This window comes from Corvus moneduloides, chromosome Z (assembly GCF_009650955.1).
Source record: "Corvus moneduloides isolate bCorMon1 chromosome Z, bCorMon1.pri, whole genome shotgun sequence".
Lineage (NCBI taxonomy): Eukaryota > Metazoa > Chordata > Aves > Passeriformes > Corvidae > Corvus > Corvus moneduloides.
In genome coordinates, this window is record NC_045511.1 from 65,909,427 (window position 1) to 65,934,376 (window position 24,950).

The following is a 24,950-nucleotide window of genomic DNA, read 5'->3' on the forward strand; positions in this document are numbered from 1 at the left end:
GGATCTGACAAACTGACCTTCCTCCTGTAAGCTTTGAAGTCTATCTTGGGTACAATTAACTTAGCAGGGATGACTGATACTTGGTCAAGCTAATTGGTTTGATGGACTTTAAGTGCAATGTTAAGAGTTTTTCCTCTAGAAAATAGAATTTCCCTATTGGTACTTCTGTTTAAAGACAAAGGAGGAGTCTGCAGGGGCTAGGCAGGAGGAACCCATGCAATCTGTAGTCTCAGCACAGGAAAACCTCTCAGCTAGCTGCAGTTACACTGCAGAATCGTTTGGATTCTTTACACAGTGTGCCCACATCATTCTGTTTTTCTGTACAGATTAAAACGATGATGAGAAATCAGAAGCAAGAGGATGAACCCATCCATTTTGTACTTTGAAATTACTTCTTCCCTCCTTTTAAAACAGTAAACCTTCCAACTTATCTTTATTTACACAGACCTATTACCTTGGCATAATTTTTTCCCCCCTCTTCCTAGGGAGTGGTATTTCTGTCTGTAAGGTACTGAATTTGTTAGCAGATTTCTTGGAAACAGCTCTTACAGTCTACATAATTAATCTTGCTTTATAATGGGTGTTTAATACGCAGTAAAGCAAAGTAGTTGACATTTTCCTCTTGGTACCAGTTCAGCAACATAATTAAGCACATTTAACTTTTGGACTCATGAGAATGCCTAGAGATTTGAATGGAAATAAGAAAGCCTTTTGTAGAAGTTTATTAAAAAAAAATGGATGGAGAATATAGAAAACAGGATCTGCACAGAAGTACTGGTTTTTCTATTACTCCTTTGTTTTTTATTTTCATCCTTTTTATTTCGTACTCATTTCTTTCTGGCACTGAGCCCTTGTATAAAACACTTGTTGCCCTGTAAAGGAGAAATTGAAGCTGTGCTGTGATTGAGTCAGTATCCCCCAGCACAAACCTCCTAGGTTGCTTCTCTTCATAAATCTCAGTGTGGGTGGCATGCTGAAGCTGGGCCAGAAGGACATAAGACATGGAGGGGGAAGAGTTCTCAAGAACACAACTCAGAAGATGGGGTTGCATGTCCACAGACAGTACTGTAATGTGAAATCATGCAAAGCTTGTGAGCATCCTGACCACTGCTGCAGTTAAGATACAGATTGAGCAAAGCCTGAATTACACCTTCTTCACACATTGCAGTGTTTTTTGTGGAAGCCTGGATAAGCCCATATGTCTACATGGTATCATGCAGAGCATTGTGGGGATATTCTGTGGAGTCCCACTGCCTGTGTGCTTGTGCCAGTAAAGTACCAAACCTGGCCTGTGAAGGAGACCAGCCAACACGGGGCACAGTGCCACGCTGATGGGCCCAGACTGCTTCCTGCTCAACAGACAGCTCCTTCACCCCGAGGTTACAGGTGCCTGCACCATGCTCTGTTGCTCCATGTAACATTTAGTATTTGCACCTTCAGAGGTGCCTAAGGTGGGTGAGTATCCAGCAGGACTTAAATCACTAGTCCTCTTCTCCCACAAAAATTTTGGCTATGAACTTTGTAGACCTGCCCCTGAGAAATGCTGCACAATTTTTCTGATCTCCTTTCTTGTTTATTCTCATCTTGTCATGTCTGTGTTTTCCCTCAAACCCAGCAGAAAACAACACTATTATAAATACCGTACTTAAAATAAATGCTTGCTCCTAGCAAACTCAGTCCAGATACAGGCATTCAGGTTGATGGTCTGGGTTAGTTTTAAACACACTGGATTTGTTCTGAATTTTATCATTTAGGGGAAGAGAAAGAAGAGATAACTGTTGATAATGTGTTAAGTTCAAAAGGGTAAACTTTTTAATAGTTTGGAAAAAGTATTTTACAATCAACTTTTTCCTAGTAAAAAGTAACTAAGAGTAATTTCTAGCAGTTAAAAGTGTATTCACTTAAGATCTGATTCCATTGTTTGTAATGAGAGCACAAATATTTAATCTGAAATTAAGGGTTTTGCATTATGGCTAAATTAACTTTTCTTTTAAAAAAGGGCAGGAATATTGTTTTTTTGCGTGACCTAGCAATGTATTTAATAGAGATGAACAAGACTGTGCTCCTTAGTAGCTCTACTCATAGCAAACACCACGGAGTCAGTATTTACTCAGTTACATTTTATTATTATTGTACCAAAGGGTATTGTTTAGGAGTTGCATCCATTTCTGATTCCTTTTGCTCCATGCTAAAATCTGTGCTGTGATTTTTTTTAAAAGCTGACAGAAGAGATTTAGGTTGTGATGTTTTTTATTTTCTGGAGGCTGCAAGGAATTGCGTGTTTTGTAGTCTGACCTACCGTGCTTTCATGCTGACAGCACTATCCATACCATAATAGTCTGAGCAGAAGCAGGTGCCACAGGCTTATTGGGCAGTTTCACGTCTGAAGTAAGGGGCTACTCATAAAGTCCATGGTGGGATTTTTTTAAGGCTATATTTCCTTGAAAGGAGGGATAGCTCTCAGTTTCTGTATATACAAACTTCAATTAAATTGAATTAAACACTTAGCTGTTCAGAGAAGTGTTTTCTCCTATGGAATCTCATGGCTAAAACTCTGTATTATCATCCAGATTTCAGAGGAACTTCTAAGCCAAAGTTGTACTCAAGGCCTTAAAACCTAGGCTTGCATATGATGACTCCACCAGTGTAACTTCCTGAAAGTGATTTTGCTTTCTAGAAAGCAGATTCTTTAATGCCTCATAGTGCTCCCAAATTTGGGATGGTAACAATCTCACTATGATAATATGTATGTAATTTGCATGCTCTTGATAGTTTAACACAGGCAGTAATTTCATATCTTGATCACTACAACAGCAACCTATTTGCAGCACCAGCAAGTGTGGGGTGATAAATCTCAGCTTTGCATGCCATCTGCTTCATGTATTTTTTAAAAGTGCATTTACCTATCCCTGTTCACCAATGAGATCTGCATCAGTGGCAGTTCACTCCATCACAAATTAGTGAGACTAGGCTAAAGTACAGTGTCCATAAAAAGTATCCTTACACCTCCTGCCCATGGTGGACAGGATTATCACATTAGTTTGGAAGGCAAAGGCAGACTCAGCGAGGAGCTGTGCTGGCTATTTTTACTTTGACCACTTAATTCCCTGAAGAGTACGGAAGAGGCAGTGGCTTTCTGCAGTCCTTTCTCAGAGGTTCAGAGCAGAGCTGTGCTGCAGCTGTTGGCCTGCTTACAAATGCATTTCAGTTCTGCAGTGCTCCCCTGGCTCTGCATCTGGCTATGGAGTTAGGCATATGAACTTAGTTTTACCCTTTGGGATAGAATCAGAAAGTTGCCTGTTGGGATTGGGACACAAATTAGTTTCCGTTGTTTTGTAAAGTGTCTCAAGTACTTTTAAAAGTGCTGTCCTTTTTGTATGTTGCACGAGGTGCTTGTAACATTTGACTGAGGTACTACAGAGCCTGCGTAGGAAAACTTGATGGCATGAAATATGGAGCTGTGTGTTCACACCATGACCTACAGGTGGCAACAAGGAATATGATTGACTGTGAAGCCTCACTTTAGGTACTGGGGAACCTGAGTTCCCTGGTGAGTGTTTTAATTATCCTTGTGATGGTGCAAGTCTGCTCCTAAGGGAGACAAATGAAATCCAATGAATTTGAAGGGCCCAAAGGGTAATACTGAGTTTTAAATTTGTTTGGTTTAGAGGTTTAAAGCCAAGTGTCTGACTTTCCACATAGTATTCCTTGGGTATGGTGGTGGTTCTGCTGAACATGAGTTCCGTGTAGCTCAGTTTCTAGTATGCGTGTATGGTTGCTCTGTATTACGAGACACAAGCCAGGTAGATGGTATACGTGGGGTTTATTAGACAAACCGAGCAAAGGAGAAGCATTACTGGACTGGGACCAGTGTGGATGAGCTCATTAGAGAGGTTAAGATCAGAAGCTGAGTGGAATGTAGTGACCATGCCTGGTTTGAGTTCATGATCCCAAGGAGCATTGGCCTGGCAAGGACCATAGTCTGGACGCTGAATTTTAGAAGAGCAAACTTTACAGTTGTTGAAAGAACTAGTGAATGTGATACCCTGGGAAACTGTCCTTAAGAACCGAAGAGCAGACCCATAGCTGGCAACTCTTTAAGATCACTGTTCTTTGAGCACAAAAGCTTTCCATCCCAGTGTTTAGGAAATCAAAGAGTGCAGGGCAGAAACTGGCATGGCTGTGCAAGGATATGCTTCTCAAACTGAGGAATAAGAGGGAAGTGCATAGCCAGTGGAAGCAGGGACAGGTGACCTGGGAAGAGTACAGAGATACAGTTTGGACATGTAAGGATGGATCCGGAAAGCTAAGGTGCAGATGGAATGGGACTTGGCAAGGGATGTGAAAAATAACAAGAAAGGATTCTTTAAGTACATAGGTCAGAAAATAAAGGCCAGAAAATAAACGCCATGGTGAATGAGAAGGAAAAAGTGATGAAAACAGATATGGAAAAGTCCGAGGTGAGTTCTTTGTCTCAGTCTTCACTGGCAGTCAGGCTTTCCACATCTCTCAAGTCCCTGAACCTCCGTGTGGGGTTTCAGGGAATAAAGTTCCCATCACTGACAGTGAAGAGCAGGTATGAGACCACTTGATGAAGCTAAATAGTTACAAGTCTCTAAGGCCTGATGAGATGCACTCCAGGATCCTGAGGGAATTGGCTGATGTTGTTGCCAAGCCATTCTCCATCATATTTGAAAAGTTATAGTGGTCACCTGGAGACTAGAAAAAAGGAAACATCACTTCTATTTTTAAAAAAGGGAGAAAGGAAGACGGGGGGAACTGCAAACTGGTGAGCCTCACCTCTGTGCCTGGGAAGATCATGGGGCAGATCCTCATGGAAGCGTGTTAAGGCACATGCAAGACAAAGAGGTGATCCAAGGCAGCCAGCACAGGTGTACTAACGACAAATTGTGCCTGATCAGCCAGGTGGCCTTATATGATGCAGTGACTACAATGACTGACGAGGGAAGACTGACAAATGTCACATACCTAGGTTTGTCTAATGCCTCTGACATGGTCCCAACATGGCATCTTATCTCTGAACCAGGGAGATGTGGATTTGATGGATGGACTATTCAGTGGATAAAGAATTGGCTGGATGGACACAGAGAGTTGTGGTCAATGGCTCTATGTCCCCGTGGAGGCCAGTGAGGGGTGGTGTTTCTCAGGGCTCTGTCTGGGGACTGATGCTCTTCAATATCTTCATCAGTGACATCAGCAGTAACACTGCGTGCACCCTCAGCAGGTTTGCAGATGACACAAAGCTGAGTGGTGCAGCTGACACAACAGAAGGAAGGGATACCATCCAGTGGGACCTGGACAAGCTTGAGAAATGGGTCCATGAGAATCTCGTGAGGTTCTCATGAAGTTCAACAAGTCCAAGCACAAAGTGCTGCCCCTGGGTCAGGGCAATCCCAGATTGTACACAGGTACAAACAGGGAGGAGAACTCATTGGGAGCAGAGCAGCCCTGTGGAGAAGGACTTGGGGGTTCTTGGGGATGAAAAGCTGGACATGAGCTGGCAATGTGTGCTCACAGTCCAGAAAGCCAGTTGTGCCCTGGGCTGCATCATAAGAGGGATGGCCAGCAGGGCGAGGAAGGGCATTCTGCCTCTGTGAGACCCCACCTGCAGTGCTGCATCCAGCTCTGGGGTTCTCAGTACCAGAAAGATGTGGACCTGTTGGAGCAGGTCCAAAGGAGGGCCGTGAAGGTGATCAGAAGTCTGAAGCACGTGTCCTGTGAGGACAGGCTGAGAGACGCGGGGTTGTTTAGCCTGGAGAAGAGAAGGTTTTGGGGAGACCTCACTGCAGGCTTTCTATACTTAAAGAGGGCTATAAAAAGATGGAGAACAGCTTTCCACATGCACACAAAGTGATAGATCAAGGGACAGTGTTTTTAAACTAGAATATGAGAGATTTAGATTAGATATTAGGAAACATTCTTCACTGTGAGGGTAGTGAGGTACTGAAACAGGTTGCCTAGAGAAGTTGTGGGCAACCCACCCCTGGAAGTGTCCAAGGCCGGGTTGGATGGGGCTATGAGCAACGTGGTCTAGTGGGTGGCATCCTTACCCATGGCAGGGATGTTGGAACTAGATGATCTTCAAAGTCACTTGCAAACCAACTCATCCTATGATTGTGTGACTCTGTGATTCTATGACTTTGCCTTTTTGCTAGGGCAGTTTTTAGTTTTTGCTGTTGAAAGATTTCAAAAACAAAGAAAGGCCAGTGTGAGACTGAGAGGCAGGAGAAAATACTGGAAGAGCTTGTTCGCACCAGTTATGTTACATGAATGCCAGAAGCCTCTGTTGTTAGAAAGCTAATTCACATAGTCCTGATTAGAATTTATTGATGATTTCTGCAATTATTAGCAATCCATTACTCAGGACTACTGTCAGCCAAAAAAAATCCGCTTGAAGTTACCAGTTTTCAAGACAGAAACTACCCCTGAACACCTTTATTCCACCTGCATAAGTATTTTAGTTAAAACATTGCAGGGGTTGGGAAGAAGGAAAACAAAAAAAATCCTAACTCGTTTAGATGCTTCTTAGTTAAAGTGTCTCTAGATGCTTTTTCTTTATTGATTTCTTTTACTATGATTGTTGTCTGTGAGATGTAGTATGCTGGAAAGCAAAAAGTAAAGGAACTTTTCTACTACCTATTTTTTTCTCTGCCTTATGGTCCTGACAGCCTCTCTGCCAGATGTGACAGCTTATGTCTTATCTTAGTGATGTGTCCTGGTTATCTGTGTTGTGTGCGAGGGCTTAGCATTCCACTGCTTTTTTGCTCAATAAATTAAAGACTTGGAAGGAGTAACACTGTAATACTTGACCATATAAGGGAGGTGACTTGTTTTAGTTCTGCTCCTTGCACAATATGCGGTTGAAGCCTTTTAAGGGAAGGTGGTGCAGACAGAGTGAAAACATCCAGAAGCAGAACATCTATTTCTTGTTATAGCTGGTGCCAGTGCTGGTGCTGTCATTGCTACTACTGTGAATTTCTCACAGTCTATTGCAGTTGCATAGATAAAAAGGAAAGACTTAGTGATGGGACTGAAAAAAAAGTTACAACCATTTGGTTCATGGCTCTTCCATCTTAAGAAATAATAAGAATGAAGAGAGAACTGACCAAAGGTGAGATTAATTAGACTTCAGAAATTGAAAAATGAAGTAGCAAAGAGCTCTCCAGAATCAGGAAGAGGAGACCAAAGAGAGAACAAGTGGAAATACCATGCAGTGAGAATGGGATAGGGACTCGGTGATTAATCAGGCAATGAATATTATGTCAATAAAGTTAAAAAATAGTTTGGTGCTTTTTGCAAGAGAAATTTGAATGTTGAAGAGGGTGGTCCAAAAGAATGAACCCATTAAATTTTGGGTCTGGTCACAGGTACACTTAAGGCAAAGTCTGTAGTATATTGTTAGAAAGCAGCCAACCCAGTATCTTTAATAAAGGGATAGCAAAATTGATGCAGGCAAACATAAATCATTTGTGTTGACCTCAGAAGTGTCCAGAGTATTAGAAAAAAATCCAAGCAACTCAGGCAGTAAAATATCAAATAGAAAGATTTGTAGGCTAAGGTTAGACTGCGTGAAGACTTACTTTCAGCTAGAGAAATTATTTTCTTGATAAATCAGATGCAGGTCCCTAATTGAGATATATTTAATTCTTTGCATGAGGAAAGACTACGGAAGTGGAAAGAAAACCAGTTACTGTTAGTTTCAGTCAAATAATAGTCTTGTCTTTGAAATAAAATATGCTTCAGACCTAAAATCAAATGAGGCTTTTATCAGCTGGAGATCAGATAACATAGACTACTTCAGTGGCTAAGTAGAGATTTAGAAGACCTAGTGAGAAACCTTTTTCTTCTATAGCCATAGTAGCTCTGAAAGAAACCATTACAGAGGTTTGATCTCTTATGGAATGCTGCTGCAACACACTATCCCTTCAGTGGCCCACATATCTGTCCTACAAATTCCTTCAATTCCTGATTGTTAGCGCCTCTAATGCTTGCCTTTCTGCAGAGTAAAACTTGCCCTTCTCTGAATTACAGCACCTTGTTTACCTAAGTGCTGGCACCACAGATTGAAAATAAATGTATCCATGGAATACCAGTCAGTGTTTTGAAGCCTGTTCACCCAGGTCCCTATGAACATCTTTCACGTGTCAGCTGATATCTTCAGGTGGTGGAAGATGAGAGACAAGGACATGCAATAGCTGCTTCTCTAGTGTTTCTTTCATGAATATCTATTTCTTCCTCCAAGTTAAGACTCCAGAATGAACGTGATGCTGCAGTTCACCCTAGAGAGCATTTCACTACAATACAAAACTCTAGCCAGTCACTTGCGTCTTTACAAGTTCAGGAGACCTGTCAAAGAAAGCCCTTCCCCCAGTGTTGTGATCTCTATCTTTGTGGTGAACAGGCATTACAACTTTGGCAGGATAATTCTGTCTGATTGACTGATCTATTCTTGGAAGTTACAAGAGTTTCCCTGGCATAAGAATGTCAGCTTGCCGCAGGCTGTTGTATCTGAACGATTTATATTCATCAGGATGTTTTTGTGGCATTGTAGAGACATAGTTGGAGAAAACTTCCCTCTGACTCTTGTGAATGTAAGTCGGTAATTCTGCTGATGTCAGAGGTGTTTTGCTAGTGCAAGACCACATGTCTGGGAGATACCATCAAGGACCACTTTGTTTCATTAGCCTATCTGTGAAAAACAGTCTGTTGTCTCTACTGAAAACTGAAATAAAGGTATCACAAAGATCTTTAACACTTTTAAATATATATATTTTTTAAGGGAAAGTTATCTTTTTACACAATTTAAGCAGGCTAATATTTTTAGAATTCCAAGGAAAACAATCAGGACTATCAAGAGTCCTGTACCCTCTGTTTTCCTGGTTAGGTGACATGTAGATGGCTACGAAGTATAAGGAAGAAGACCTGGGATATTCAGATATGCCGCTGTACAATAAGTAGTCCAGTTGCCTGGTAAAGAAAGGTCCATTAGTCTTTTAGGTCTTTCAGGAGTAGTATTAGAATGAGCTGTTATATTTTTTTTCTGTCAGGAAATGTTTAAAATTCTAATCTTTATTAGAAGGCCGTACTTGTGTTCACTATTACCTTTATTATGAACTGGCCAGCTCATGCTTAGGCAAGACTTATTGTAGAGTTCAAGAACTGGCTTAACATTCTATATTGGTACTAAACTCTCCAATAATTCTGTTTACTAGAGAAGAAATAACTCAAACTACTTTTTGGGGTTGAATTGTATGCATTCTCCTTATGTTTGAATAAAAAATGGGCGTTTGGTATAGGTAGTGTGGGACTAGGTCTTCAAAATAAAAATGACCGTGAAACTGTGAAACAGCAGGAGGGTAAATTTAACTACATAACTGTACAAGAATTTATACTTTTATTTTAACTCATTTTGTTATCTCCACATTTAAAAGCATCTGCTCCTGCCTTTTAAAAATTCACAAAATATAGTTTTAAATAACATGTGTAATTGCAAAAAGTCCACTCTTCTTTAATTTTTTCTCCTTAATTAGTATTTCAGCATCCTGGGAACATAAATGCCCTTAGTTCTGATATGGGCAGACTAGCTAAGGTTATTCTAGGGTTGTAATTAAGATTACCTTTCAGTTTAGTTCCAAATGTAAATACTCTGTTTCCTAGTCTAGCAAGGGCTAATTACTGCTACATCCAGACTGAAGAAACTTTATTGTATAATCTCATTGATGTAGTGAGCACTTACAATAAAGGGAGGCAAGCAAGAGTAGTGTTTGAAGTCAGTCCCATTAAATGTCCAAAGTGACAAGAACCAGAATGTCCATAGTTTGTTGTATTCTTTCTACACAGTTCATACTCATGGAACATATAAATGCAGGTATATCAACAGTGTGATTAGACATAAATAGAATGCCTTCACTTCAAATAGACTAGGAAGATGAACCTATTTATAGGGCATATTTTTTCCTAGTTTTTATTTTGAATTGCTCTGGAAGTATATTCTGTCCATCAAGTCAGGCCTTTTAACAGTCAATACCTACAACATGAAAGCTTATAGCTTGAGGTATTGCCCTTAGAGGTGCACTGCTGCATCAGTATCTTGTTGATGATGTATTATACATATATAAGGATACATAAAATTTACTCTGTTATGAAAGACCTCTGCATGATACAAACCGTTTGCAGTACTGGTTCCAAGACTCACTTCCTGAGAGAAGTAGTATCCTGTCTCATCAAGAGATCTTATATAGACAAAATTCTTAACTACTTGACTTTACATATCTAACTCCCCAAATTTAGGGATTCTAGTGTAAGTATACAGAAGAGAAACTTAAAAAGCTGTACATCCATAATCTTGATTGAACTGCCCTGTGAACATACATTGCTAAAAATATTGTAAAATGTAATTAACGGACCTGTGATGTGTTAGAGATAGAAATCCTTACTGTGATTCATCAGCAGTTCTTGCAGAGTTGCAAGTTCCTGAAACCCTTGTCCTAAGCATTTATTTGCCTAGCATCTATCAAGCCTGTCATGAAGCCATATGCTCCTTTAAATAGTGCTGGAAACATTCAGTTCAGCAGTACACAGAAACTAATTTCCATATTTTGTTCCATAGGGATTCTACTAGTCTCAACTGGAACTTCTTTAAAAAAAATCTGGCTTCTTGCTGTAGCAGTGATTGAAAGCTCTGATTTAGTAATTTTGTCTATAAAAAAGCAGATTGGTAAATATAAAGTGAAAAAAAAGTTTTGGTAAATGAAGATTCGTTTTGGTTTTTGTTTGTTTGGTTGGTTTTTTTTTTTTTACTTCACTGAAGTAATTCCAGTCATATTTTTAGTTGGGAAAGATGTAGAAGCATTAATAATCCCTCCCCTTTCCTGCATCTAATCTCTGTTTTCCCTGGCTTTAAAGATCTAGTAATTTCACAGTCACATATTAGTTTCCTTCCTCTGAGGGTGTTTTCCTGTATTTTGTGTGATTATTTGTTTGATCTGATGCAGCATATTATTTCTCGGAGTCTGCAGCTTTGAGAATTTTTGCAACTTCCCCTGGGAACCCCCTCATGTTTTCTGGAGTGATTTTTCACTTTGAATGTCTATAGGCTGCATAAAGGCACATTCTGCATTTATTGAGACTTCCAGTGATGATTCTTTATTTCAGAAAAATGTCAGTAAAAAAGGAGTATGCTTAATTTTCAGTGTACTTCTACTTACTTATTCTGTTAAAGTATTAAGAGCCAAAAACAACAACAACAAAAAGAAGTTGCATGGAACCATCTGTCATATTCCTACTATAAACTATTCGTACTATAAACTCTGTACAAAGTGGGCCCACATGCCAACAGAAACAACATTTGTATTTTCATTGCTAGCCTAGTGCATAGAAATCTTTGGAAACAGCTACAGCCTCTGGAAGGCTTTAGTGCTGGTAAAGGTAAGTCCGTCTTACCTTTACCAGCTGTTTGTTCCCCAGCTAGAGGAGTATAGAAAAGCGAAACGGAGAGGATTTCTTTCTCCAAAAACTGTACCAGGATGTGGCAGCAGTTCTGCAAGCCAGCTGTATTGTTAGGCTACCTCAAGAGAATTGGTTTTGCTCTTCCAGCATGTTAGGTATAGCCTTCTGGTTTATTGTTTTCTTTCTTTTTGGCAGTACAGTCCTGTTTCCAGCCTGAAGTTACTGTCACACAGAAATGAAATTCTTTTACGTTCTTGATTTTTTGCAGAGCCTGTTCAGCTGTGCCCTGTGAAACCTCCTTTATGCAGCAGCATTTCTAAGGGTCAATAATATATGTAGTGCTGTATAAACACAAGGAGGTACATACCCACCCCTACCTCTAAACTAGAGGTATGAAATCTGAGTTCAGGATTAAACATTCTCATAATACTCTTTTCTTCATGTACATTCTTAGCTCTTTTCAAATAAATATCAGCAATTCTTAGTCTGTCATTTAAAAACCAGTAATTTTAGATGTTATATACAAGTACAAAAATGAACACGTAGGCTCAATAGGAGGAAACTTAGATAGCAATGGGTATTCTTACATAAAGGAAAAGTTGATTTGGAGACTTTATAATAGTGCAGGCTAACAGTGTAAAAATTTCAGACAGAGCATTTAAGGACTGAACTGTCGTGTCACCACTTGTGGTGGTGAATGGAACTAAGTCCAGTTGGTGGCTGGTCACTAGTGGTGTTCCCCAGGACTCAGTACTGGTGCTGGTCCTGTTTAACATCTTTATCAATCATTTGGATGAGGGGATAGAGTTCATGCTCAGTAAGTTCACAGACAACACCATCAGGCAGGAGTGTTGAACTACTGGAGGGCAGGAAGGCTCTGCAGAGGGATCTGGACAGGCTGGATCATGGGCCAGGGCCAGTGGTGTGAGGTTCTACAAGGCCCAGTGCCGGGTCCTGCCCTTGGGTCACAACAACCCCAGGCAGTGCCACAGGCTGGGGCAGAGTGGCTGCAAAGCTGCCCACAGGAAAAGGACCTGGGGGTGCTGGTGCCAGCAGCTGAACATGAGCCAGGGTGTGCCCAGGTGGTCAAGAAGGCCAATGGCATCCTGGCCTGTACCAGCAACAGTGTGGCCAGCAGGACCAGGGCAGGGATTGTCCCCCTGTACTCAGGGAATGATACTAAGGTGTGCTGGAGCATGTCCAGAGAAGGGCAATGAAACTGGTGAAGGGTCTGGAGCACAAGTGTTGTGAGGAGCAGCTGAGGGAACTGCGGGTGTTTATTCTGGAGAAGAGGAGGCCGAAGGGGACCTTATCACTCTCTACAACTGCCTGTAAAGGTTGTAACCAGGTGGGGGTCAATCCCTTCTGCCGCGAATCAAGTGAAAGAACAAGAGGAAATGGCCTTAAGTTGTGCACAGGGAGGTTCAGATTCCATATTAGGAAGATTTTTTCGCTGAAAGAGTGGCTAGACATTGGAATAAATTGACCATGCAGGTGGTAGAGTAACTCTCTCGAAGTGTTCAAGAGGTGTCTGGAAGTGGCACTTGGAGTGATTATGGTGGTGCTAGGTTGATGTTTGGACTAGATGAGCTTTAAGGCCTCTTACAACCTTGATGATTCTGTGATTCTGTAGGTTGGACATATTTATGTACCAGGTTTTGAAGGGGTCAGTGCTGGCATATTTGGACAGTTTATCCCATCTACTTCATGCACTTAATTTAAGACAGAGAGATGTGCCATCAGAGAACAGATGTCTCTCTGTTGATCATAAAGGTGACTGCTTTCACCTTGATAGTTTTAGACAGATTATGTTAAGTGTGTTGAATCCACCTTTGATTGATCTGCTTTGCTTTGGCTTGACTGGAGTTAAAATTAAGTAAACTGTCTCAATTCAAGAAATCTTGTTAGGTATGTTAGTTGAAGCAGTCGTAGGATCCTTGGTAGTTGGTCAGATTGCTTCATTGTATCTTAATTCTTACTTTCCATATTATAAAACAGTTGGTTCTGAAAACCCTAAGTGCACAATGAAAACCACCAAATACAATTAGAAACAAGAAGATTGGTAATACTTGTTCTGCATAAATCCCATCTTGGGATTTAGAGTTCTTTAGAGTTGCTGGGTGGGTTTTCTTTCTTTCTTGTTTTATAGTCCAAGAAAGGTTTTTTTACATTATAGTTTATAACAGGAATATTTACCAGTTAACAAGCTGGGGAAGAGAATGCACATCCAGCTTATAAGGTGGTTAATTTTGGTTCTTGAAAATACTGGCACATCACTCACATTGTGGGAGAATTTCATCTATTACGTAAGAGGAGATAGGGAAAGTAAGTTCAGATTCGGGTTGAGACTGGAGAAGGTTTTTAAAGAACATACTGCATAATGGAAACATTCCTGTATTGTCTTGCCTTTGAGCACATTACAAAAAGTAGAAGTATCTTTCAAACGTTTTGATATTCCCACCTGTATTTTTTAAAGGAAGGCGCTTCAACATAATACTTTAACTTCCATTAAAATACTAGTATAACAAAACTGTTCATCCTTACATTATGTGTTTTCTTGCTCAGTAAGAAGACAAAGATACTGGTAAAGCCTGTTGAACTGAGGTCCTACATTTTCCAAAATACTACACTTAATGTATAAACATACTTGGATTCTGATTGAAGTTAGGTGCTGAGACAAGGATCAGTTTTGAATCGTGGTGTTCTGTTCTTGGGTTTGGATTTTTTTTTTTTACTTCTAGCGCACCTGTCAGGAGATGTAATGAGACCTAGAATGTTCCTCAATTGACCTCAGACCATATGTAAAAAAAGCACTGTCTTAATCATGTGATGTTTTATTGTTTGTTTTCCAGAGTGGCAAAAGTAATGAAGGTTCCTGTGTATGAGACACCAGCAGGATGGAGATATTTTTCAAATCTCATGGACTCTGGACGTTGTTCCCTTTGTGGTGAGGAAAGTTTTGGCACTGGTAAGTAATACATGATCAAAAATTACCACAGACTTTAAATCTTTCCTGGATGCCTCAAGTCAAACCCAAAAGAATCAGCAAATTAGCTCTGTCTCATGCTAAACCACTGTCTGTTCTTCATGTCTTGAGGTTTGTCTTGTAAGTGTGGTGTCCAGCACCTTGAGGTGTGAAAAATGGATATTGAGAAGTGGCAAGCAATCTTAACTACTGTCCAGACAACTTCTGAAGGTGCCTGGCACACTCTTCTGACTTGGACATAAGTCAGAAAAGCTTCACTGGTTCCACTGCAAGTCTTTCACAGACTGCAATGGCATTTGGTGGGATTTTGCCTATATGGGAGCCACGTTTTTTCCTGATGTAATTAGGTGTAGAAAGTATGAGGATTGGTATATCTGATGGTACATCTAAACAAAACTGTTGCAGGGATCTCTTTTTGGAACATCACAATTGCTCAAGTGTCAGATAAATTGCTCAAGTGTCATGTTACATGTCAGCATCGGTGTTTTCCCTAGGTGTTTCTCCCTTATCTGTCACAAGAACCAATCAAACAACAGAATGCAGAATAAATGACAAATCTGAGCCATCAGAAATATAGTATTGACAGTAAGCATTAGAGCAAGTAATTGAACTATGTAGTCTGTAAATCTGCACAAATGTGGTTTTAGTTCATGACAATAACTGAATAAATTTCAAAGTGCTTCTTTATTTCTTTCCTGGATTCTGGCACAGAAATTCTTCCTTCTTATTTATTAGTAGGGCTATATTACAAGTCTTTTTGAAAAAGCACAGACCAGAGTAACATAATAATTTGCCTGGCTAATAGTTTATTCTATATTTTGATGTGAGTTCTATGGAGTTCTCTATTTTGAATGTGTAATTCCTTGGCTGCAGCTCTTCATAGAAAATTGTTACCATGCAGTGAAAGTTGATAACAAATTTCATTTGCTTTAATTGACTTTGTCAAGTATTAAGTTTGTTGGTTGGGGTCAGTTAGAGCAGAATGCTGCTTTTTTGAAAATGAGGATACCTTTAAGCCATAGACATGCCACTTCATGTGTTATCTTGTTTACTGTATATATCTGAATGGGCTGTGATCGAAGTACCAAAAATATGTTTGATTTCTTTGGGTCTTACATGTAAAAAGGAAGAGAATTTAAATTAATAATGAATGTTAATTTTCTTTTTGTTGTCAATGGGAGCCAATGTCCCATGTGTAGCAAACTGTATGCCTTCACAATTTCCTGTGAGTGGCACAGGTTTGTATTGCCTTGAAGGTATCTTTTGAACAGATACTTCCTCTGCAGGGTGCTCTGTGAGGTCATTGAAAGAGATGTAATTTGGGGGGAGAAGGGCAGGGAGATCTTGTATCTTTCAGAATATACTGCTTTGTTGTGGTGTATTGTTGAACTGTATCTCCATTAACCCACGAGAGGTGTGAACTAGGTTGTTCTCAGCTCTCACTGCTTTTCAATACTTTTTCACTGGGCCAATTATGTACCCCTTCCTTCTAAATACTGAAATTCTTCTTGCTCGTACAAAACCAGATACTTTCATGAAACTTGTGTGGGTGTAGAGACATCAGTATGACCTCATTAGCACCCACATAATTTAGACAAAAACTCCTGGCTTCATCATCATGCTGAGGAAAGTTAAGTGTGGTTTTTAACTGGACGGAGCTTGTAAGAGTTTTGATAATGAGTTCCTATGTGTTGAAGTAATCTAGATACCTTAGCCCACAGAGTGCAGCACCTCCTGTTGCATGCAGGCCTGTGTGTAGAGGTATGTAAAACAAACAGGAGTGGCCTCTCTGTGCCATATGCTATGACAAACCCCTGCCACAGATCTGTCTCTGCTTGGGAAATTAGTCTCCTAGGCCATCTTCATCTGATGATGTTGAGTATGACTCTTTCAGATGCTGTTGTGTGAGGGAGAAGGGAGGGATCATTGGTTGCTTAGTAGAAGCGATGTCTTTTTTGAGGAAACTTGCCATTTAAATTTTATGGTGCAGTTACAAAAAAAGACAAACATCAAATTTCCCTTTCACATTGCAAAAGCATGTTCAGGTCTTGCTAAAAAGGCTGTCCCAAGTACCAGTGGACTTTAGCCCTGGAGATAAGTCACATAGAAATAAAAATAAAGTGTTTTGATCTACTGTAACAGTGAGGACATTGTGATCTCTGTTGGTCTAATTTTATTATCCTGAGTATCTGATAGTGGTTGAATTTGGGAAGAGAAGCACTCAGGGAGGTCAAGGAAGTGCCTCTAGGGTTTGCCTCTAGATAGGCAATAAAATAACCCTGACTTCTCTCTTCTCTTGCCATTGACTTTTTCCTTTGCTTCTATCTTTCTGTAAGGCCTTGTACTCTAGCCTGTCTTCCAAATTTGCAGCTCCTGTCTCCTGACCTCAAACTAGTCTCTACATTCCTTAGCACTCTGTGTTCTTTATATTAATCTAGTTCTTCCATCCTATCACCAATTTTTCAGATTCCTGATAAATCCTGTCTCTTGTGAATGCTAAGGGTGCTTAAACAACATATTGCTAGCCAGCATGGAGAGCTGGTCTGCAGCAGTATCTCGGCATTCCAGTATGTTCTGATCAGATTAACTTTGTTGTACCTGCAGCAATTCAGTGCAGAAAGCCTCCTGACCTCCAGTTTTATCCAATTCCATCTAAAGGCAAATCTGGACACTTGAGATTCGATCCCATGGGCATCTAGAAAACTTGAGCACAGGGTTTAAATTCCTCAGTCTGCGTGTAGTTGCTGTGTAAAAAAAAAATATGTGACAGAAAGAGATTTCCTAAAGATGTTGTAGAGTCTCCCTCACTGGATACATTCAAGAACCATCTGGACGCAATCCTGTGCCATGTGCTCTGGGATAACCCTTCTTGAGCAGGGAGACTGAACTGGTTGCCCTCTTGTGGTCCCTTCCAACCTGACCTGTTCTGTGATTCTGTGATACTTACGGGGCAATTACACAATGGCTGCGATGTCTAAAGTTTGGTTTCCTCACTGCCTCAATTTCCTTACCATCTTTCAATTCAACGCAGATGTCTGAAATGGGTCCTTATATGCCAGGAGGTTTATTTGTAAAACATGGTCTGGTTTGTAGATGACCAGTACTTTAGCAATGTGAGCTGTTTTTAGCAGTAAATATTTACCTTATTGCGAATCTTTTAGTAATGTCCTAAGCTGTGTGACCCTCACATGTTTCTGCCAGTATTGGGCATTTGAATCAATTTTACAGCTTTTGCCCAATCATATCTATTTAGGGAACTGAAATTTGGCACTTCTTTAGCTTTCAGCGTGGAATATTTATATAAGTGTATGATACAGTGATTGGAGTGGGAAACTTACTGCTTTGTATAAGAGGAGGGAGTTTTAAAAATCCACCTTCTGTCATCAAACTGCATTGGAAACCAATTCCTTGTGTACCCAGGTAATCCAGCCTAGCTGGAACCAAGTAATACAGAGCCCTGGTTTTATAACAAAAGGGACTTTGCTCTGGCAAGTAAATAAAAGCAAATTTTCTGCTATAAAAGGAGAAAAGATGTTGAAAATATCCCATACAGCTGTATTTCCCAAACTTGTTTTCTGGCAGCTGATCTTGGAGCTCAACCAATGCTTTAAAAACTTCTTCCATTTTTGTAGCAGTGTGGGGAGCTTGTCAAATGAGGTTAGCAGCTTTCTGGTTCTATGACTAATGCCCAGCACAGAGTTCAAAGGAGGGCCTCAGCAGCAGCAATTAGTTTCTAAATTTCATCAGCAAGCTATTAATCAGGGTTAGGAGAACTTTGTGGCTGATTTATCTCTCTGCAGTTTAAGCCATTTCAGTAATTGCTACAACTTTCAACTTTCTTAAATTTGCTTGCTTCACCTCCAGATTTCCAGATTCTATTGACATCAACCCCCTTCTCCTGCAAGATTAGGTGGAAGAACCTAGTGGAGAATATAAAAATGTGCTATTACTGAAATGAATGAAAGCCTTGAAAGAGCTGTTTGGTGGTGTCTGTTCCAGTAATACAAATCTAAAATAATCTCATTAACTTGAATAAATTATCAGATCAGAATGTCCCTAAATCTCCATTTGCCTAAAATATCATTAAGTTTCAGACTGCTGGATTATAAATTTGTGAGACTCAAGTATGTGAAAACAAAATTATTTGTTGTGAATTTGTGTACTCCTGTGATTTTCTTGTTTTAAAATCACATTTAGAGAACACAGTGATAGACAGGGATTACTAAACTAGGGAAAAGTAATTACCTTTTATTCATGCATATGACCCACAAAGCTTGCTTTCTCTATCAGAATTGGATATCCCAGATACAGACAAAGATAGACAGCTTTCAAATAGTAGAAAAATCATAATTGAACACATTTGCACGATTTTACTTTGTTTCTCAAGCTACTGCCTCTGAAGACTTTTTTGAGTCTAAAACTGTGTAAGCTGACTACTTCTCTATGAATGGGAACATGCTCTGAGAGTTTTTCCCAGGTTGTTTACTTGAGTCTGGATGTAGCAATTTACTGTAGTAAAAAATAACTTTTGCTACTGTTATATGGAAAAATAACAAATTAACTTAAAAATTAAGTTGTTGAAACACTTGCAGTTACTATAATTTTCCTTACCAATGGAAAATTAAATATAAAGTGTTAGAAAAAATATTTGTTGCCTTCTCTGTTCTGTTGTCTCTTTCTGCTTTAGCTCATTAAAACAGAATCAGGAATTCCTTAATTCCGTGATGTTTCAATTAAAAGTAGCACTGAGGATCATACTGAGGTTACTCAGAGCCCCTATTGCAATTGGGGAATACAGTATTGCAATTTCAGAAATACAGAACTTCGAGGCACCTTTTCCTTCTTCCCTTTGCACAGGACAGATCTCCCTCTGCAAATTGATTGGATCTGTGAAGCAAAGAATGGAGTTAGCTGAACTGAGGCAGTAGAATAAACTCCCTCCCTAGAGTCACTGCAGTGTGAGCTGGGCTGTAGGACTAAGTTAAGACAGAGCTAGCAATAACACATGCTATGTGTTGGTAGGTGAAAATCAGAGTAACAAAATTGCAATAATTGATTTTAATTTGCTGAAAGAAGGAAGGACAATAAATACAACAACATATTTGTATGCAGTAACCATGCTGATGGATGTGCTCAGTTTCCCTTCTGTTAAGACTAACAAACTGAAACACCTTCTGGGCACACAGGATTATTGTCCCTGTACTCATATCAGGCTAGCATTTTTAATTGTGACTTTTGATTCTGGAGCAGTTAAGTTGCTTCTAGCTATCCAGACTTTTGTCTCTGGATTACTTTCTCCCACTGCTTTCTCTTTCCGGAGAAGCAACAATTTCTGTCCTCTGAGGGACATGCAAGGACAGAACATATACCAAATCTGCTAAATGTATATGAAGAATAATCTATTCAGCCCTCCTTATACAGATTTATGAGCTTAAGCCATACCAGAACAAAGCTCAGAACACAGCAAAGAGCTCTTCAGAAATTCTTCTGTCCATGTTTCACTAGAACATTTTGGTTCAATTAAATGTACTTAAAGTGTTTGCTACATCAGAATGCATCTCTTTGATGTTCAGCTTAGCCTGTTTCTCCATTGTCATGATGTATAGACCATTTTGCTGAACAACTGCAGTGCTTTTCACTGTATGATTTGCTAGCCTGCAGTCTGCAGAGTGTTACATAGCAGGAGAATAAATGGTCATTCATATAGGAACAAATTGCTGAGGGGTTAAGCTCATTTCCATGTCTCCGCTTCCTGCTGGTGCCTGTTGAGGCACTTAAGCCATTTAAGTGGCTGGTGATAATCGGCAACAGAGATGGCTTTTTTAGGCAAAATGGAATTTTTTCTGTGCTAAGGATGAATGGCTGAAAGGAGAGGCAGGCAGGTTAAGAAGGAAAGCAGCAGGCATGCCAGGGTGAGCCTGCTGTTACCAGGGCCCTGCCTGGCCCCCTGGGGCTCGCCCACTCTACCCAGGAGCACCACCAGGGCCGTCAGCCCCTGCCCCAACAGCGCTGCAGCAGGGCCCGTCTCCAGCTCCCCACAGCCCTGCTGTGCCTGGACAGGGGTCCCCCAAAGCCAGGCCTGCCCATGCTCCCACCTCCTGGCCTGGCCTTTCCCATCCCCAGTCCAAGGCAGTGCCTGCTGCCCCGAGCTGGGTCTGCCCTGGTGTCTCTGACTGCCCGACTGTGGGGCAGTGGGACTGGGACAGGCCCTGGCTGTTTGTGCTCTGCTGCTCAAGAGAAGCCCCGCTCTTCCCAGTCCCGTGAGCATCCCCAGCCCCCGTGGTGATGTGATTACTTTTCCTGCTGTTACCAGAGGAACAGTGTTTGCTGGGAGAGAAGTGACAGCTCTATTCTAGATTTCTCTTTTGGTGGCAGGGGCAGAAGCCTGCACCAGTATCTGGGAACAGACTCTTGGCTTCGGTGACAATGACTGTGACTCTGCTGTCTGCTTTGCCTACAAGTAAGCTGACTTTATTATCCATAGAACATACTGCTGGTGTTCCTGTAGAAGATATCCTTGCAGTAATCTAGCATATTACTGCAACGAGAGAGTAGAAAAGGTGAGAGATGACCTTTAAGGTCCCTTCCAGCCCAAACAATTTCATGATTCTATGACCTGAGTGTCTGAAGGACTGACTTTCTGTAGAGGGACATTTGTTTTCCTTTCTTATCAAAGCTATTTGCAAAGCTTTGAGAGCTCATAAATAACCCTGCCCTTTTTCTTCTGACTGGTTGGCACTCCATGCTTTCACAGCACCCAGTACTGGAGCTGGGAACAGAGTAACCTGGGGCTCCTCTTGCAGCAGCTCCTCAAGCACCAGCCCTAAATTTGGGCTGTTGTTATAAGTGTCTCGGTTTTGAAAGACAGGTGTCTGCTAGGGAAGGCAGAGGCCCCCCTTGAAGTGGCAGATATAACCCCTTTTCCCTCCAAGTTATTATATTTTGAAATCAAGAGCCTTTAGGCGAAGATGTGGGAAATAGGAATAACAGTTCTTTACTATATATATATATATGTATATAACCAGTCAAACAAAACAACAACAACTATGGCAGTAACAGCAATCACAAACCCAGTGCCAGCCTTCTCGGCTGTCGGGCCCTTTCCCCTCGGGTGCAGTTCCGCTCGCAGCCGGCAGGGGCGCTGGCGGCTCCCGGTGAGCAGGGCAGGTGCGATGGTTCCCCCGCGGCTGCAGGGAGCGCTCCGGAGCGAGCTCGGGACACACGCGGCACCGGTGCCCCGGGATGGAACAAAGGCTTCACAAACCACTGGGCAGTTGATCCCGGGCTCTCAGGAACAGCAGGCTGGAACGGCAGGGACGAACGCAAATCCCGGGTGGCAGACGAGATGTATCCAGATGGGAAAAACCCACGGAGGCCCAGGCAGGCAGGGCGAGCAGGGCTACAGCGTAGCGAAAACTCGAAGCAGCAGCGGAGCAGGGCAGCCACAGCTTGGTCTCCAGCAGGGCAGGGAAAGCGGCTTTTGGGGTCCCGGCGTTGTTTCCAGCAGGAAGAAAGAACGGCCAAAAAGAAAGAAGCAGCAGCTCCTTTCTCTGCAGCTTCTCTCCCCGGACGCTCAGAGCGAACTGACCCCACACCCAGGTGTAGACAAAGGAGTAGCCAGGTCCGCCCCACTCCCCTTTTGTCTTTCTTAAGTACAGCTATTTGTCCCCTAGCAACATGCATATGGGAGAAAATTCCTTTAACAGAGAAAAAAAAACAGACTAAACTAAAACCCCAACATTATCCACCCCGAATTTTTTCCCATACTAACATTTTACATGAAACTTAACTTTTTTAACCATATAAATCTATGCATTACCCAAATTATATACAAATATACATGCTGATACTGATACAAGTACAGAGCCATGGGTAGTTCACCCTAAAACAAGGTCCCCTTGAGGTAAGCATCGGGTCTCTCCATCCTTTTGCATCACCCACCAGGTGCAACCTGGTCCCTGAGCAAAAACAACCCCACGGATGGGTTTGTCTTTGCTCAAGGCAGACTTTACCCAAACAGTTTTTCCAAGCATACCTCTCATGTGCACCACTGGAACCTTATCCCCATCTGTTGTTTGTAGGGGTTCAGATTGGGCAGGGCCTGCTCGGCTGGTGGAACCTCGAGTGTTAACTAACCAGGTGGCTCTTGCTAAATGCACCTCCCAGTTTTTGAAAGTCCCCCCACCCAGTGCCTTCAAGGTGGTTTTAAGCAGTCCATTACACCGCTCAACCTTCCCAGCTGCTGGTGCATGGTAAGGGATGTGGTACACCCACTCTATGCCATGTTCTCTAGCCCAGGTGTTTATAAGGCTGTTCTTGAAATGAGTCCCATTGTCAGACTCGATTCTCTCAGGGGTGCCATGCCTCCAAAGGACTTGCTTTTCCAGGCCCAGGATGGTGTTCCGGGCAGTAGCATGAGGCACAGGGTAGGTCTCCAGCCACCCAGTGGTGGCTTCTACCATTGTGAGCACATAGCGCTTGCCTTGGCGGGTTTGAGGCAGTGTGATGTAATCAATCTGCCAGGCCTCCCCATACTTGTATTTGGACCATCGCCCGCCATACCACAGAGGCTTCACCCGCTTGGCCTGCTTGATCGCAGCGCATGTCTCACAATCATGGATAACCTGGGAGATACTGTCCATGGTTAGATCCACCCCTCGGTCTCGTGCCCACTTATAGGTGGCATCTCTGCCCTGATGACCTGAGGCATCATGGGCCCATCGAGCTAGGAACAGTTCTCCTTTATGTTGCCAATCCAAGTCTATCTGGGACACCTCTATTTTCGCAGCCTGATCTACCTGTTTGTTGTTACGATGTTCTTCATTAGCCCGGCTCTTGGGGATGTGAGCATCTACATGACGGACCTTCACGGATAGCTTCTCTACCCGAGTGGCAATGTCTTTCCACTCTTCAGCAGCCCAGATTGGTTTTCCTCTGCGCTGCCAGTTTGCCTTATTCCACCTTTCCAGCCAACCCCACAGAGCATTGGCTACCATCCATGAATCAGTGTAGAGGTAGAGCTTTGGCCACTTCTCTCTTTCAGCTATGTCCAGAGCTAATTGGACAGCTTTGAGCTCAGCAAATTGGCTCGATCCACCTTCTCCTTCAGTAGCCTGTGCAACTTGTCGTGTGGGGCTCCATACAGCGGCTTTCCATTTCCGGCTAGCGCCTACAATTCGGCAGGAACCATCAGTGAAGAGGGCGTATTGTCTTTCACTCTCTGGTAGCTCATTATATGGTGGGGCTTCTTCGGCATGCGTCACCTGCTCCTCTTCTTCTTCAGAAGATAACCCAAAAGTCTCACCTTCCGGCCAGTTCGTAATTATTTCCAAGATCCCAGGGCGACTTGGGTTTCCAATTCGGGCGCGCTGCGTGATGAGGGCAATCCATTTGCTCCAAGTAGCGTCGGTGGCGTGATGCGTGGAGGGAATCTTTCCTTTGAACATCCACCCCAGCACCGGTAGTCGGGGTGCCAGGAGGAGTTGTGCCTCTGTGCCGATTACTTCTGAGGCAGCCTGGACTCCTTCATAAGCTGCCAGGATTTCCTTCTCTGTGGGAGTGTAGTTGGCTTCAGATCCTCTGTAGCTTCGGCTCCAGAATCCCAGTGGTCGGCCCCGAGTCTCACCAGGCACCTTCTGCCAGAGGCTCCAGGACAGACCCTTGTTCCCGGCTGCAGAGTAGAGCACGTTCTTCACCTCTGGTCCTGTCCTGACTGGGCCAAGGGCTACGGCGTGAGCAATTTCCTGTTTGATCTGGGCGAAGGCCTGCTGCTGTTCAGGGCCCCAGTGGAAATCATTCTTCTTGCGGGTAACCAGGTAGAGAGGACTCACGATCTGGCTGTACTCGGGAATGTGCATCCTCCAGAAACCTATAGCACCTAGGAAAGCTTGTGTTTCCTTCTTGTTGGTCGGCGGAGACATTGCTGTGATCTTATTGATGACCTCAATGGGAATCTGACGTCGTCCATCTTGCCACTTTACTCCCAGGAACTGGATCTCTCGGGCAGGTCCCTTGACCTTGCTCTTCTTGATGGCAAAACCAGCTTGCAGGAGAATTTGAATTATTCTCTCTCCTTTCTCAAACACTTCGGTTGCGGTGTTCCCCCACACAATGATGTCATCAATGTACTGCAGATGTTCTGGAGCCTCACCCTTTTCTAGTGCAGTCTGGATCAGTCCATGACAGATGGTGGGACTGTGCTTCCACCCCTGGGGCAGTCGGTTCCAGGTGTACTGCACGCCCCTCCAGGTGAAGGCAAACTGAGGCCTGCACTCTGCTGCCAGAGGAATGGAGAAAAATGCATTGGCAATGTCAATAGTGGCGTACCACTTTGCTGCTTTGGACTCCAGCTCGTACTGGAGCTCCAACATGTCCGGCACGGCAGCGCTCAACGGTGGAGTCACTTCATTCAGGGCACGATAGTCCACAGTCAATCTCCATTCCCCGTCAGACTTGCGCACAGGCCAGATGGGGCTGTTGAAGGGTGAGTGGGTCT

At 42.4% G+C, this 24,950-nt stretch overlaps 1 protein-coding gene across 1 annotated transcript in view; it reads left to right on the forward strand.

Annotated features, from left to right (window-relative positions):
* The window catches only part of PGM5 (phosphoglucomutase 5), an 82,337-nt gene that overhangs the window by 34,390 nt on the left and 22,997 nt on the right, over nt 1–24,950 (forward strand). Inside the window, exon 7 of the mRNA XM_032096606.1 lies at nt 14,322–14,437. Within this exon, the coding sequence (XP_031952497.1) occupies nt 14,322–14,437 (116 nt within the window). The remainder of the gene's footprint in view (nt 1–14,321; nt 14,438–24,950) is intronic.